Source organism: Cardiocondyla obscurior, linkage group LG12, assembly GCF_019399895.1.
Source record: "Cardiocondyla obscurior isolate alpha-2009 linkage group LG12, Cobs3.1, whole genome shotgun sequence".
NCBI lineage: Eukaryota > Metazoa > Arthropoda > Insecta > Hymenoptera > Formicidae > Cardiocondyla > Cardiocondyla obscurior.
Window position 1 is genome coordinate 5,091,251 of NC_091875.1, and position 14,999 is coordinate 5,106,249.

Below are 14,999 nucleotides of genomic sequence, written 5' to 3' on the forward strand. Positions count from 1 at the left end.
TGAATTGATCGGTAATCGCCTTTTCCGAAGCTCAACCGGTCGAACATGTCCATGAACGCGAACCGCGAATTGCAACAGAGCTCGCTAGCTACATGATGGACGTATCTCGATACGAAACACTACGAAAAAACTGTAATACATCCGCTGTGTTCCTATCTGCGTCACTTGTCACAATGAACGTAACGTGAATTTAAAAAAAAAAAAAAAAAGAAAAACTATAAGAGCATTATAGATAATCATTGAACAAAAAAGAAAAGAAAAAATAATCGTGTATTTGTATCACGTTCTACATTAAAAACTCCATTCTTTTTATTTCATTATTAATTCAATATTAAAATGATTGCAATGTACAAGCCGCGGTACAAGCTGCTTCCGATAACGCGTTGAAAAATCGCGTTTAGGCCGATGCACGGCGCGAAACACGTATTTTTCCCCGGGATTTATTGCTCATTCGCTATTGCCGTTCCCTTTTTATTCCGTCGCATAAAATATTTTTCTATTTCCGCGCTCACATCGCGCATCTCAGTTCGCGTACACGTCGCTACTTCGGTTGCACAGCGGTGCTATAAATTATTGATGAACAATATCTCGAGATCCCGTCCCTTCCGCATCCTTCCGCGAGCGATTTCACGTCGGATCGCGGGAATAAATCCATCCTTTTTTCGAACTATCGCGATACGCGCGCACGTAGAGAAAAGTTACGTACGCCAAACCTCTCGCGTTTGGAGAAATTCTAAACGGAGCAGAGTTCCCCGACCGAAAGAACTTTCACGGCTTTTGTCGCGGAAAATTCCCAGGATGCGACGATCGAGTCTTCCGGTGCCCTGGACGCACTTAGTTTCTTTTTTCTTCCGAATTCGAAGGGGAATTGCGAATCTCATTTGCCTTTATCCTGCGCTTCGCCGCGCTTGGCAACTTTCACAAATAAATACGGGTAACCCGCACCAGAGTTGGGCAGAGAAATTGCAATGAAAAAATACGAGAGGAAGTGCCTCGCGACGAGGCTGACGTCCCGTAAAAGCGTACAGGGATTTTGGGAAACTGGAAGGCTATTAGCTTTTTAAATTAAATTTATTATTTATTAATGTAGAATCACGAAACCGAAACTCTTAATAAATCAATCCACGTTTGAGCTGTATTTAGAGACGAGATAAGCGCTGAGTAATAAAATTCTTAAGATTTAGTTACTCGCGTGCTCTTTCCCACGTATCCGAAGTAATCCGGGCAGAATTTGGTGTGTTAAGCTAAGGAAGAAGAGGATCTTTTTCCCCCATGTCGACAAGATAAGAACAGGTATTACGACGTTGTTAGGCCAACAACGCGAACGAGAGAGAACTTTGTTAGACTCTTCTTTTATCAGTGTGTTCCGTTCCGGGGCGGTCTTTTTCAGTCTCTCCTCCATAATTTTATTTTTGCTTGTAAAAGTTTTCTATCTTCACCGAGATCGTTCTTTTTTCTTTCGTATTCGTTAAAAAGTTCACCGGTTAATAGTCACACTCGATAAGCGTATAAAACAATAAGAGATGGGATGTTTGCGTACTCGCGGGGCAAACTTTAATTTTATGTATTCGCGACATTCGTATATTTCAGTGGGTGTTGCGAATTTTCTCGACTGCTGCCGCAGCTTCCGTTGGACGCGCGCAATCCAAATTTTCTTCGTAAAATATGCCAGGATTATACAGCCACCTGTGTGACGAAATAAAAATGGAACGGGAGAACGTCCCTGTAGCGTTTGCGGCAGGTTTGCAAAAAGCAACCTCTTTGTCCTCTTTAACTGTACCGTGAAAAATTTACGACCGCGATGTTATCATTAAATTATACCCAGCGTGCAATCTCGTCGTCGGTAATATTTATCAAACTTTAGTTTCACTGCCCGGTCATCGAGCAATTTTCGTTCCAACCGTAATGAAGCAAATGCCGCTTTAAATTCGCAATAATGTCGCCGAGTCAATTCAGTGGACGGAGGCTTCAAAGTTGGTCCGCAAATTTTATTGCCGCCCCGCGATTATAACTTTGTCGCACCCCGCGACATTTATTGCGAGCGCCACAACGGGGTTTCGCGGCGCGCTAACTTGACCGGTCAACGTTAAATTTGCTCGTTGCACAGCTGTCTCTCGCCGCGAGCGGCGTCAAGTAAGTGTTTGTTTTCGGGAATCTCGTTAACCGTCGTCGTAAGCACGGCGACGACGTCTTTTGTGCTCGTCTTAAGCCTCTTAGGAATCCGTGGAGCACCGTCTTAATGATATTACGGGGCTGAATCACGTTCATCGCGCGGAGATTGATATTTTCCTCGTCTGCGCCGTGTCGCACAATGTGGGCGACTTTGCGCGGAGATTGACCGTCGTTCGACAATCATTTCATTAATTATTCAATGTCACTTATCGCGCGCGTTCATGTACGCCGCGTATGAATTCTACGACCGCTCGAAAACCGTAGCGTATGCACGAGCGAACTTTGATATCTTCTCGCAGCTTTATTTGTTGCCTGAGTAACGAATGAAGTAAAGTTGCGTCAGCTGTTATTGACATTACTTTGTATTAAAATGAAGAGGATTCGAAATCACTCGGGGGAAATAATTAATGAACAATGGTCGTCTCGTTATATTGTTAAGATACTCCAGTAGCTTGCTAGACGTTTCTCTCTCATCCAGCAGTTAACGAACCTAGTTTCCAGATCTTTTTTAATGAATCCCACTCTTTCTTGCGATGCAAACTTCTTCTGGGGGGTCTTTTCTGCACTTCGCGTCCGCTTTATTTTGACAAGGACCGCAGGGGGACTTGAAACTTTTAGCGTTTCACGGTTTTGGCAAAGTGGAAATTTATTTCGCGGTAATTTTCGTGACAGACAAATTTCGTGGCAAGGAAGCGCGAAGCCACGAAGGCTCGGTTCTGTTTTGAAACCGATTTGTACTTGAAATTAGGGGATTTGCCAGAAGGCGAAATTCGCTAAAGGTTTGTTGCACTCGCATACCTCTCGAATGTTCCCGGTAGTTCGCGCGTTTCCCTTCTGACCATTCTCATGGTGGTTGCCGTGTCGTCACATGGTCCAGAAGTTTCCTGATCTCTCAGCGGTTCTCATTGAAATTCTGAACAGACTTCGCTTACACGCGCGCCAAAGGAATAGCCGGCCCTTCTACTGTTCAGCTCGAGACAACCGAGTTTCAATATTTCCTTCAGGAGTTATTTAAATAGCTACCAATCTCTCCCGGATACTCGCGGCAATAAAACTGGCCAATATTTAATGAAGCGTGAGATAATGCAACGCGAGAATGAAATAACGCACGATATTCCTTATATCTTTTTTAGTGTCTTAAGATAAACGAAGAATGTAAGCAAATACGAAAAGAAAAAAAAATTACGAGATAATTTTCTCTACTGCATTTTGGTTGCAAATTATTATCATTTTTTTTAAATTTGTTATTTGATGAAAAAATTAAAGATAATATTAAGTGATTTGTATAACTACTCAGCAGGTTAAAATTAAATATTGAATTAATAAACGTTTGCTTGTTATAAGATAATTATATATTTGATCGTATTAGATCGTAGTGTATTTGAAAATTTCTTGGGATTAAAACTGGTCTTTTGTGGAACTAATTCACGGAGATTGCCATTTCGGAGTAACTTGCGGCATGTCGACCGGGAAACGTTCGTAATTTCATTTCGGTGAGCGAACGGACAGCGGAGTTCACAATTGATGGCCTCGATGGCGTTTGTCCCGTGATGCGAGAATAAAAGCCGGATTAATGACAGATAGATGATAGCCCAGGCGATCTCGAATGTAACAGAATCCAAAGTTGCAGAAAGGATTAAAACGATAAGAGCGCGGCTGGACTTTCGTTATTTGTATTTCGCGTGTAACATTTCCTCGAGACAAGCAGGCTAATTTGCCTACACATATCCCTACAATGCCGCTCGTTAAACGTAAATCCATCATTTTTTTTAACAATCGCCGACAAAAGCGACTATCTTTCTACCTGCCTGGCTACCTGTCCCCTTAAATTGCTTTTAGCAGATACAACGGCATTATTTCTGCGTCTGTTTGTGAAACTTTTGAGTTTGCTATTCTCTCGACGTACAAATAGAATTTGTTGCAAGAAAGAAAAAAAAAAGAACAGAAAAAAAATATTAATTAATATAATAGTAATCACAGCCCGAATATGAAAACATATTTCACCGCGCAATAATTTAGTATCGTATTTTAATTTTTAAATTAAATAAGCGTACGCGAGATTAATTTAAGACGAAGGAAAGATTATATATATATATAGCTTTAAAAGGAACCGCCGGGACATTAATGGCAGTTGAATTATTTTCGCCTGTCTCAAGTATGTCTCTTGCTAAGAGATTTCTCTTTGACGAGATACGGAATCGGTACGCAAAGTCGTGACGAATTCTCTCTGAATTGCCTGGCCGTCCTATACCTGATATTCGCATGTAAGAATCGCATTTACCGCGACCGAAGACTTTTCGGGGAAACGAACGATTAACAGTTTCAACTAGTTACTTTCGAGGGTGGCTGGGAAAACGAGGCGAGGGACTATAAGGCACGGGAACGTGATGGGAAAGTTCAATCGGGGGAGGGAATTGCATACGGGACTTAAATGTAACTAATGTTACGTCAAAATCCGCATGAAATAACGCCCGCGCCGCTTAGGTGACGGTATTCCGCAATGCCCGTTTTCCGCACTCAGGGAATCTTGTTACTTCGCGTTCCGGCGTGTCTTCCCGCCGTACGTAAACCCGGAAATGCCGCGAAATGAAGTTTCTTCTCCTGGATACATAGCTTTGCGCAATATTTCGGGCGCTTCTTAATCTCGCCCTCCGTAATTTACTTTTTATATTACGCCGACCGATGCGGATAACAAGATCATCTTCTTCAGGGTCTGTTGAGCATTCATGAGGATTTTTATTTTCTTTTTATTTTTTTATTACTTGAAAATTTTTTTTTTAATATAATTAAAAATGAGTATCAATATCGTCGATTTATTTAAGCAAATTAGGTTGTAATTACTGCTGCGAAATGATCTTAAGACTGTATTTAACGAGATCCGAAATCAAAGCTCAGCGACGTTCTCTATCTCGTCGTTTCATCTTGCAGTGATTAAAAATCGCTTGCGGTTTTAATCACGTAGGTTAATTACGTTTTATATATATATATATATATATATATATATATGCATGAATATATGTATCTGATATATAAAATGTAACGCGCTGAACTAGTTGAGTTTCCATGCGAGTTGCGCCGGTTGTCATCAGAGACGGATCGCGAGGAAGGGACAATGAAAGAAAGGACGGTAACCCACAGGCTAGCGGAACGGTACGTTTAGAGACTCCCTAAACACTGTGCTCTTGCGAGACGGTAGAATGAATGATGCATACACTTTGTGAAACGCAACGAAACGGTGCATTTACGGGGGACGACGTAAGGTTACACTCATGGCCGACGATGAGAGAGGTTCTCGCAGACAGTGATTTATTTAGGTTTAAATTTGTACCATAAATCTAAAATTAGATAAAAACAAATCATTTCCTCGATATCGATCGGTTATTCCTCTAGTTACGAGAAAAAAAAATAAAATAAAATAAAAGTTAGGTAGGAAGAGGCTGCGGAATAAATCGCGCGATCTTTATTGTTGAATTAATTTCGTACGGATTTGATGAACAATCGCGTCGTCGAATTCTCCTTGGCTCAGCATAAATGCATTTTTATTTGCGAACCGTGTAAAACGGCACTCGGAGCAGGTAGCCCCAGCGCAGGGCTGAGGGCTAGACGCAACGTAGCGTGCTCGTCGGTTCAACGGCGAAAGGGTCGAGAGCCGGTCGAGGTGGTGTGCACGGGTGTACGGCAAGTGGGAGCAGAGCGGCTACGGAGCGTGGCGGCTCATCAGTTCGCCCGGAAACGCGGTGCTGGAAGGATGCGCGCTGCAACTCGCGAGCGTTCCGTACACGTGGCCGTGAACGTCGTTCCTTTTATTCCCCGCGTCGACGCCTTCCGGTAAAACCCGGTGTGCACGTGTGCCATGTGTGTCTGTGCGGGTGTGCCCGCGCCTGTGTGAAAAGCAGCCGAGTGTGATGCGGTCTAACTTCTAGCTAACCGCCGGAATAGCCGACGCAGCCGAACGGAGTAATGGTCAGCTTCAAGAGTAACAACGTGTCTAGGTATTTCGCTCGTTCTACTCGTACGGATTCGCATTCGGACCTACCGCCCACTCGTGGAAAGGGAAACCCTTTAGTAACGCGAGGGAATTGAGTTTAGAGATGTACATCGGGGTTTTATATCGATCGAAAAGCCAATCACAGGTGTAGAATTAGCAGTATTGTGTAATTTCGATATTGATGTGGAAAAAATCGTGGAAGAATTTTTTTTTTTTTTTTTTTTTTTTCTTTTTTTTACGTCAGATATTTAATCATACAATTTTTATTCCAACATTGAAGAAACCACGGAAAGTAATTTTGTTTCGAACAATGTAAATTATTACACGATGTCAATTTTTAACGTTAAAGCCACACCACTAGAATGGGCGGTTTCTCCGCGTCCGAGTGAAAACCATATTCGCGTAAATTATTTTTATTCGATTAAGCAACCCGCCTTTGTAAGCGAATATTGCAGAGAATGACCGGCGCTTTGTTTCCTGGCGTAAAACAAAAAAAAAAAAAAAAATTACGCGACACCTTCTACGCATTCTGCTGAATTGAATAATTCCCAATTGCGTTTCGTTAACGACCGTCAAGTATCCTCGTAAAATGTATAATTATGTCAAACAAACGAGTTTGCAGAACTGATTATTGCGTCGAAAACAATGCGAAGCGCGCGCGCGATGGCGGTCGCGAGATTATTCGTCGCAACGATAATCGGTTTACGTTGGTTACACATTTACGCGCGCTCGCACGTGAACAGAAACTCGCTGTGGGTGCAGACGAGAAATTCATTTGATCGCGTTTACCAGAATGCAGTTTAGCGGGGTTAGTATTTGCAGCTCGGCTTAGATCGGCGTGGCGGGCGAAAAAAGGCGCGTCCTGCAGAAAAGAATTTTTCATTTCGTACGATATTCGTAACGCAAGTATCCCGACGTGTCTACCGGGCGAGTTAGCACCTTATTTTGCGTGGCGATCGTTCTTCGCGCAGCAATAACGCAAATTCCAACTACGGTCCGACGTACTTCCGATTGAAGTGTCCGATTAATGGTGAACGCGAGTATCGAGATTGCGCACCGTCGATACGCCATTAGCACAGCTAATCTGTATTATAACGCGACGCGCAATGAGTAAAGAGATCAACACGTAGACCGTCGAATTCAATCGTTCAAAATATAATCTTTGGGATTAATATTTGTCACGATTTAACAGCCGTCGCGATTACGCGACTCGTTTTTCATTCGAGGATAAATACGCGAGCGAAAGAATAAAAGAGTAAATTAAAAGTGGACGTCAAAAATAGGAAAGAGAGAGAGAGAGTGAGAGAATGAGAGAGGGAAAATACGCATAGGAGACCACCACTGCGACATGAACCATTGGAGCGACGCCATTAAGGTCAAGTATAGAATGTCTCCTTGTCTAAAGTTGGAAAGCTGCGTTTTCGGCAGGGTGCCGAACACCGCACATGTGCTCGCTGCAAGCGAGCGAAATGGCTCGTAATATCTTACGTTTACGATAAAACTGTATTCTCTGGCGCATCTCGATATCCACGTGTACGCGGAAAAAAAAATTAGTCTCAAATTGAAAATATTAATAATATTTTCAATTTAAAAGGTTCCGTCCAAGTCTCGAGAAAAGTTAAATCCGCAAGCAGATGTGTGCTTCACTCTCAGCTGTTTTTTTTTTTTTTTCCTCTTTATCTTTGACTCATCGCCACGTATCAATTGCGGGCTTGTAAACTGCGATAGATAAATTTTATCTACCTGTCGTAAATGTGGCCGGTATTGTTTGCCAAACGAGACGTTCACGCATCGAAAGCGGAAATTATTTGTACGACATCGTCTCGATTGGCAAGATATTCAAACATCGAGAGATCTGTTAGAGCCGACGTGAGGACGAGGCGATTTCCAGTCGAGCAGCATCTGCCGTAGAAGCCAATGCCCGCATTGACGTCGATACCTCGCCATCAGCTTCCGATTATCATATTTTTCCCTTTCTACCTCGTCTCGTTTTTTTCCACCGTTCCGCCGCACGGTCGTTTTCATGCGAAAATTAATGTACTTGCAGCACAAATTCTTAGCAATTTCATAAAAAAATATAACGCCATTATTAAAATTAGATTAAACGATAATTAATCATATTTTCTCTCTGAAATTGCTTATTGTTGGCTTAGCGAAATACAAATCTGTTATACAACGAAACAGTGCGACAAACACTTTGCAATTTTCCTCGTCTTTTGATTCGCATCTTACATCGATATTTCCTTTTTTTTTTCCTTTTATTTTTTTTCACGAAAATATTTACAGAACGCGAAGCGTAATTTTTCGGCCGTAAAATGTTAAACCTCGAGATGCACGCTCTGCGGCCTGGAATAAAGCGTGTCTTTGCCGTCAGCTTTGAAACATTCATACGCACAGAAATACTTGACTGTCTTCTCTCTCGTCTCAATTCTTGTCCCTTACTCTTTTGCCCGGCTCGTATAACTTATTACATGAGCGTGCTGCATCCGGCGAATCGCACGGATACACGAGCACGCGCGTTACTCCTGGTTTTTCTATGACTTTTCGTTAAACATTTGCGCGACGAACCTTCTTAGGAACCCCTCGCACGGCGGTCTTAAATTACGTCACGAGAACCGGTAGATTTGCGATGGATTTAAACCTTGCATTTTTAAGCTCTCGGCGTCGACTCGAGCTCTCGTTTTCCATCGGTAGTTCAAATGTAACAAATTTCGTGCCTCGACTTTCCGTAATTTCTTACAAAGCTTGGCTAAAAATACAAAGGAACCGAACACCGAGATCAATTATCTTTAGACGCTGGAATATCTCAGTGACAGTGACAATAAATAGAACACATTCGAATAAATAAAAAGATAATGAAATCAACTGGCGTGAAAAATCTTAATAACGATAAACAGGAATATCTCGGCGATAATGCGGTATCAAGTGTGTCACGGGTGTTTGCTTTTTTCTCTGAATTTCCACAAAGTATTAAAGTTATGATTTTTACTTTGGTTAAAGAGGAATCGAATACGGACTGAAACATTCCAGCATTCGTAACGGTACTTCACTTTAATTAGAGATTGGAGTAAAGGTTGAAATGTTCCGTTGTTTACAACGTTGTTGGCACTGTATCATTACGAAGATCTTTATCTGCGTACTGCCTTGCGTTGATTTGCTCATTCATCCTATCAAAGTTTCATAGATGTAGAACAACATAAATTTCAATTAAAATTTCCAATTATTAAAAAAAAAAAAAAAATGCAGAGTTCGCGCAGAAAATTTATTACATGTCTACCGAATTTCTAGACATCTTGTACTCGCAAGTCTCGACGTAGCCTAGCTACTTCAACGCAGACGCCGTCTCCGAGAAACATATTTTTGCACTTGCATTATACTCCGTTGTGCAAATAATTGAAAACGGGAAGGATACACGTACCGTTGAATTAGCCGTACATATTTATTCTCGTTCACCTAATTACCCAGCGATTCACTGTTACACGCATGGATCTTGATAACGGCCGGCGCGACGTCTAATTACTCTCCTTCGCGAAAACGCACGTCGGTCTTCTTCTTGCCTTAAAGCGTCGCTATTCTTAGGACTTTACGCTCTCGGCTTCATTACCGTCACGTCGGAACACGCATTCTAGTCGATGGTATGCGATCGAAGTTCCGCGGGATCATTATCGTCTATTAAAAACTCGTCGAACTCATCGGCGAAGTTTCGCCGCCTAATGGGAAATTTTTAGCCGTCGGAGGAACGAAGCTTGAATTCGAGGCTACTGTTAGAGCTCCGCGTGAAAATTCATTGTGTCCATTTTATGCACACCGGACATACGTCTTCCCTCTCCAGCTTTTTTTTTTTTTTTATCAACCGGCTAACTGATAGCGTCACACATGACAAAAAGCGGGAAGATTATTCGGTCGTGACAGATAAGAACTCTTCGTTTGTTGAAAAGACCTACTCGCTCCTTTTTGACATTTCCGGTTGGGAATTTCACATGTTGCGATAAACTTTATCTGTCTGCATGTGAGAAACGTTATATAATTACGAACACAATTGTTACGATACGTACAACATGCTTATCCCGGTCTGATGAAATTAATATCTTTTTACGGCCTATTTACTTTTTCTTATCGGGTAAAAATTTACATTGAAAGACGCGAATCAAAATTTGTAAGAGTTAAATACAAACAATATATTTGCATTCACAGAACGTTTATATTCCGTTTATATTTTTACGCGAGTCGAGAGAAGATCGGATCTTTTTTGTTTAGAAGGAAATTTTACATTTCTCCAAAAAGTTCGTTGTTAATTAATTATTCTGTATTAACGCCTTCGGTCGTAGACATAAAAATTGCGACGAATATGTATAGAAATATGTAAAAAAAAACAGCGTTACGATAAGCTTTACGGAAGGAAACACGTGTCTATTGTGCGTACAAGCCCTACTAAAATTTCTGGATAAAGGGGGCCCAGGTGCAATCGTGTTTCGCGACCGGATGTAACGAACGTCTCTCTACATGCAATTACTGGCAGGTGTGAAAACAAATCGAAACTCAAAAAATCCATAATAAAAAAAAGAAAGAATTTGTTTCTTTCTGTAAATAAAAAATATAGAGAAATTATATGAAGAGCATCTACTATATATTTTTCTATTTCTTTTTCTTATATCGATGAAAAATGCTTTTAACTTAAGAATTTATCTGTCTGATTGTTCGATAAACCGATAAATTGAAACGTCCAGAAAAAGATCGCGACGCCGTTACTAAAATAAACATCGACGTTGATGCGAAAAAGATTGAAAATACGTGTTTGATTATATTTTATTGATTAGATACGAATTAAAGCTTGCGTGATTGATTAGAAGAACATGCTTGGCGAACGAAATGTGACCGAGAGAAGGAAATAGAAAATATACAATATGATATCTTCAACCCGTACGAAGATGTGCGGCTCTTATCTTGCGCCGGGTATTACCGACAGCAGACGGTTTGCTGCACCATCGACCATTGGTAGAACCTCATCTGTACTCGGTACATACCCGGTGGAAAAAGAATAAGCCCGCGCGAGAGTTTCAGCATCGATCCTCCCCGACTGACGTCTCTTTTTCCCGTTGGTGTTTCAGCGAGCAGTCAACGCCACATCGCCATCTGCCTGGGACTCTACGAGGTTCCCTGAGCCATTCTCATAACCATCGTCACAACCATCCCCACAGACATGAACTACCACCGTCGACGTACCTCACCCCTCCACCGCCACCAGCATCGAGTTACATCACGGTGCAGCGCGGCTGCGTTCTGCATTCGAGGTAAGTCACACCCGTTATATGTATACCGCGACCAGGCGCTTCTCCGTTTGCTCGGCGTCGTCCCTTAGGACCAGTACGAGCCTCTGACGAGTTTGGCACTAATTTGCCGTTCGAATGTCAATAGACAGTATTTCAATTTCAAGAGACAGCTTCTTGAAAATTTAATAAACTTTGAACGTCACGGGGGAAAAAAAATAAAGGACTGCGAAGAAGTTCTTTAATCAGAAATTATTCAGAATGCCTTTTTACGGCTGTATAAGATATCCGGATAAATCGTGAAATTAAGTTATAATTAATTACAGTAAAAAAAAAAAGCAAAAACAATTCTTTTTTTATTAATATTATTAATAATGCTAAATAATTGTGCAATTTTTTTTATATATATTTTATCCCTAAAGAGCCCGTGTTCTCATGCTACAAATATAAAATGAAATATATTAAGGAGAGCATTTTCAGTATAGTGGCTACGTGCACGTGTCTTTGGATGAAAAAGAGATATAATACATATATGTATATATGAGAGGCTCGTACCTTTCGCAAAGCGCTTGCTATTCACAGCAATATGCGTAGCCTGTCGTGGAAATACGGACGAATCGCGCTGCTTTTGCCTGTTGCCGATTTTACGATAGCACAACGAGGTCTTTTATTCGGTAATGCGCCGCGGATGATCGATCGTCGCGTGTTCAGCAACAATTCATTTCTAGTTGGAGGTCCTCGATAACGTTAGATTTTAATTATGACTTCGATCATACTGATCTATTATTTCACTCTATTATCGACTGCGGTTCTCCCTGTACCGTCAAACATCTCTTCAATTTAGATGTCTATAACGAAGTTCGTTATTGTCGTTATTTTAGGCACGGGTAATCGATCATTCTCGTTTTACAAGTAAATGTATACGGTCACGTGTGATAATTCAGAACTAAATAATCTATACCAATTGCACAATTTAACTATAAATCGCCGACGATTTTATCTACTATAAATAAATATCTGTCGAGATCCGTCTAATGAATTTTATTTCGAAGACTTGTTACATAAAGTGGCATCAAAGACGTTTGAAATATAAATGAGACGCGCTTTTAAAGCTGCGCCGTTAATCAAAAGAGACGTAATTCCGATTTCTGTAAGCCATCCCCAGTGTCCTTCAAATGCACCGGCTTTTGAAATACAACGCGCGACGTACAAAAAAATCGGGGCTGCCTCGGATCACGTTTTTCCCAACACCGGGGGGGATTACGGAAGAGTTTTCGATATGCGTACAAATCAGCCGAGCTGCTCGTACCGTACGTAACACTAACTTGCCTAGTGAATCTCTTTCGCATGCCACGATAAAGAAAATAAAGAGGTCTTGTCGCTTTTTCCTCTCCTCGTTCTTTCTCAAAGGTAGAGCATCCGATCTTTTTTTTTTTTTTTTGCTATTTTTTTTAATTTAACGTGCTTAATTTTTTTTATTTAATAATGCTAGAGTCTTGATTCTCGATTAATAATATGAATTCTACGAGTTTTTTTTATGAATTTTCTGTTTAAATAGAAATAATCTCCGTAATAGATATTTTCTAAAATATATTCCTTTATATATTATATATTTTGAATTTTCTGTTTCGTGTCAAGTGCTTCATCGTGAAAGACTCGTTAACGCAAACGATGCTTTCGATGACTAGAAATACCGCAAGCGTCGTTTAACGTGGCACGGAAGGGCCGCGTTTCTGCATAATAACGACCCCGCTCTCGTTCGTGTATGTATACAAGCCACCTAGAAATTAGATCGACGCAGCCTCACATTAACGATGAAAGTAAGACGAATTCCGAAAGGGTTTGAAGAAAGCGGTCAAAGAACTTGCTTAACCCTGCCCCTCTCTCTTGAAAGAGTCGAGAGAGTTTTCCTCGTTGCTCGATGTTAAATTTCGCATAGCGCGTCGGAACGTCTCAAACTCACTCCGGATATCCGAGAGCAGTTTCTTTAACTTTTTAACTACGAGATCTCACCGGTACTTATCCGATTCATGTTTCGGCGATTGCGACGTTCGTGAGAACCGTATTATACGTATTACACATATGCCCTGATTTGTCAGCGAATAATAATCATCGCGTTGTCACCTCGAACTTAATGGACAAATAAATTGCAACAAATGGTTGAGAGCGAACATTTTGACGCGCAGTTGGTATCGTGACTTCATCCGAGTCCGAATGGTTTCTCTTCGTCCGGCGGGAGTCCGGCAAAAATAAAAGAATAAATCTATGATTAATGTCCCGTTGCAACTTACTGGTAATACACCGTCGGGAATTTCACGATTTTTGCGAACAAAGGAGCGCGAAATTAATTTTTGCCGGGTTGGCCGTGGCGCTCCGCGCGCGGTGAGCTCCGGCTTTAATTTCCACGAGGGTCGTTCGTTGTAATTTCAGCGCGATATCTATTCGCAAAACGTATCTCGTGAAACGGAACCTAACCCCCGGAGCTGTCGCGGGCGTTGTGTACGTGCCGCCAAGTTTATTCGCCGTGGTGCCTCAACCGTTACGACACCGAGAGTCTCGTCGTTACTTTTCATCCCTTATACCTTTCTCCTTTTTTCATCGCCCCCCGCCGCTCGTAAGCTTCGCCATCTTACGCTTCGAAGACTCACACTCGCTCTTGGATCTTCTAAGACAATAGAAGTAAATTCAATTGTATTCAATATAATAATAGGAGAACTTTCGGCGCGTACGTTTATGCACATTTGGCATACTTGACTTCCGGGTACTTGTTTTATTAACTTTGAAATAAAAGCGGTATAGTATAATTTCGAATTTTCAAGCTTACGTCTCGAGGCTTGCGGATTAATATGTCTCGCGACGAGCGGTACAGTTATGTCACGACGTGTCAGAAGCACACGCGTTCCCATTTTCTCTTTCCTAGCTCTCTCTTTCCGTTTTTCTTACGATGCCGACGCGTCGCCGTCTTCTTTCGTCCACCTTCCGCGAGCGATGTGATAACGTGTAATTAACGTCCTCGTTATCCGTAACACGCCGCGGCACCGATTCACCGATTTCGCCCTTCTTTGTCCCCCGAACCTTTGTTTCTACCGTTAGCAATAGGTTCGACCTGGATGGATTTCGCTTCCGTCCCCGTTTCCCCGTTCGCATTTCTCTCCGCTTTCCGCAACGCCGTTCCCGCGTCTCGCCTGTCGTCTGCGCGCTGCCGCGAAACGACCGGGGGCAACGAGGGGGTGACGGCGGTAGCGAAAGAAAAATGCGCCCTTCGCGACGACGAAATTACTCCGCGAGCTCCGGACGCTTCGTCACTTCTCATCTCCTCGATTAAAAATATTCTTCGCGCTTGTAGAAGCAAAAATTCACGCCGCCTTTCCGCCGGGTATGTTCTCTCCGCTAGTTCACTTCGACGTGGAGATCGAACGGCGCGCGAAATTAAGCACGAGGAGACCGAGAAGGCCGACCAACTCGGAGAAGCGAACGGTTTATCGATCTTCAACGAAGCGAATAAACGGGAAGCGACGTTAATCGATATGTGCAGGATGACTAATCGTTTTTAAGCCGATTAAGATTAATAA

General features: G+C 42.0%; 1 protein-coding gene across 8 annotated transcripts in view; it reads left to right on the forward strand.

The window, feature by feature from the left end:
• LOC139107072 (uncharacterized) overlaps positions 1-14,999 on the forward strand; it is a 100,005-nt gene that overhangs the window by 13,014 nt on the left and 71,992 nt on the right. For 3 of the 8 annotated variants that reach the window (XM_070664331.1, XM_070664339.1, XM_070664332.1), the window contains exons 1-2: positions 5,491-6,164; positions 11,269-11,451. In XM_070664331.1, the coding sequence (XP_070520432.1) occupies positions 6,133-6,164; positions 11,269-11,451 (215 nt within the window). In that variant the 5' untranslated portion in view covers positions 5,491-6,132. Of the gene's footprint in view, positions 1-5,487; positions 6,165-11,268; positions 11,452-14,999 lie in introns of those variants that run through there. The other 5 variants (XM_070664330.1, XM_070664333.1, XR_011546464.1 and 2 more) reach the window with 4 other exon arrangements.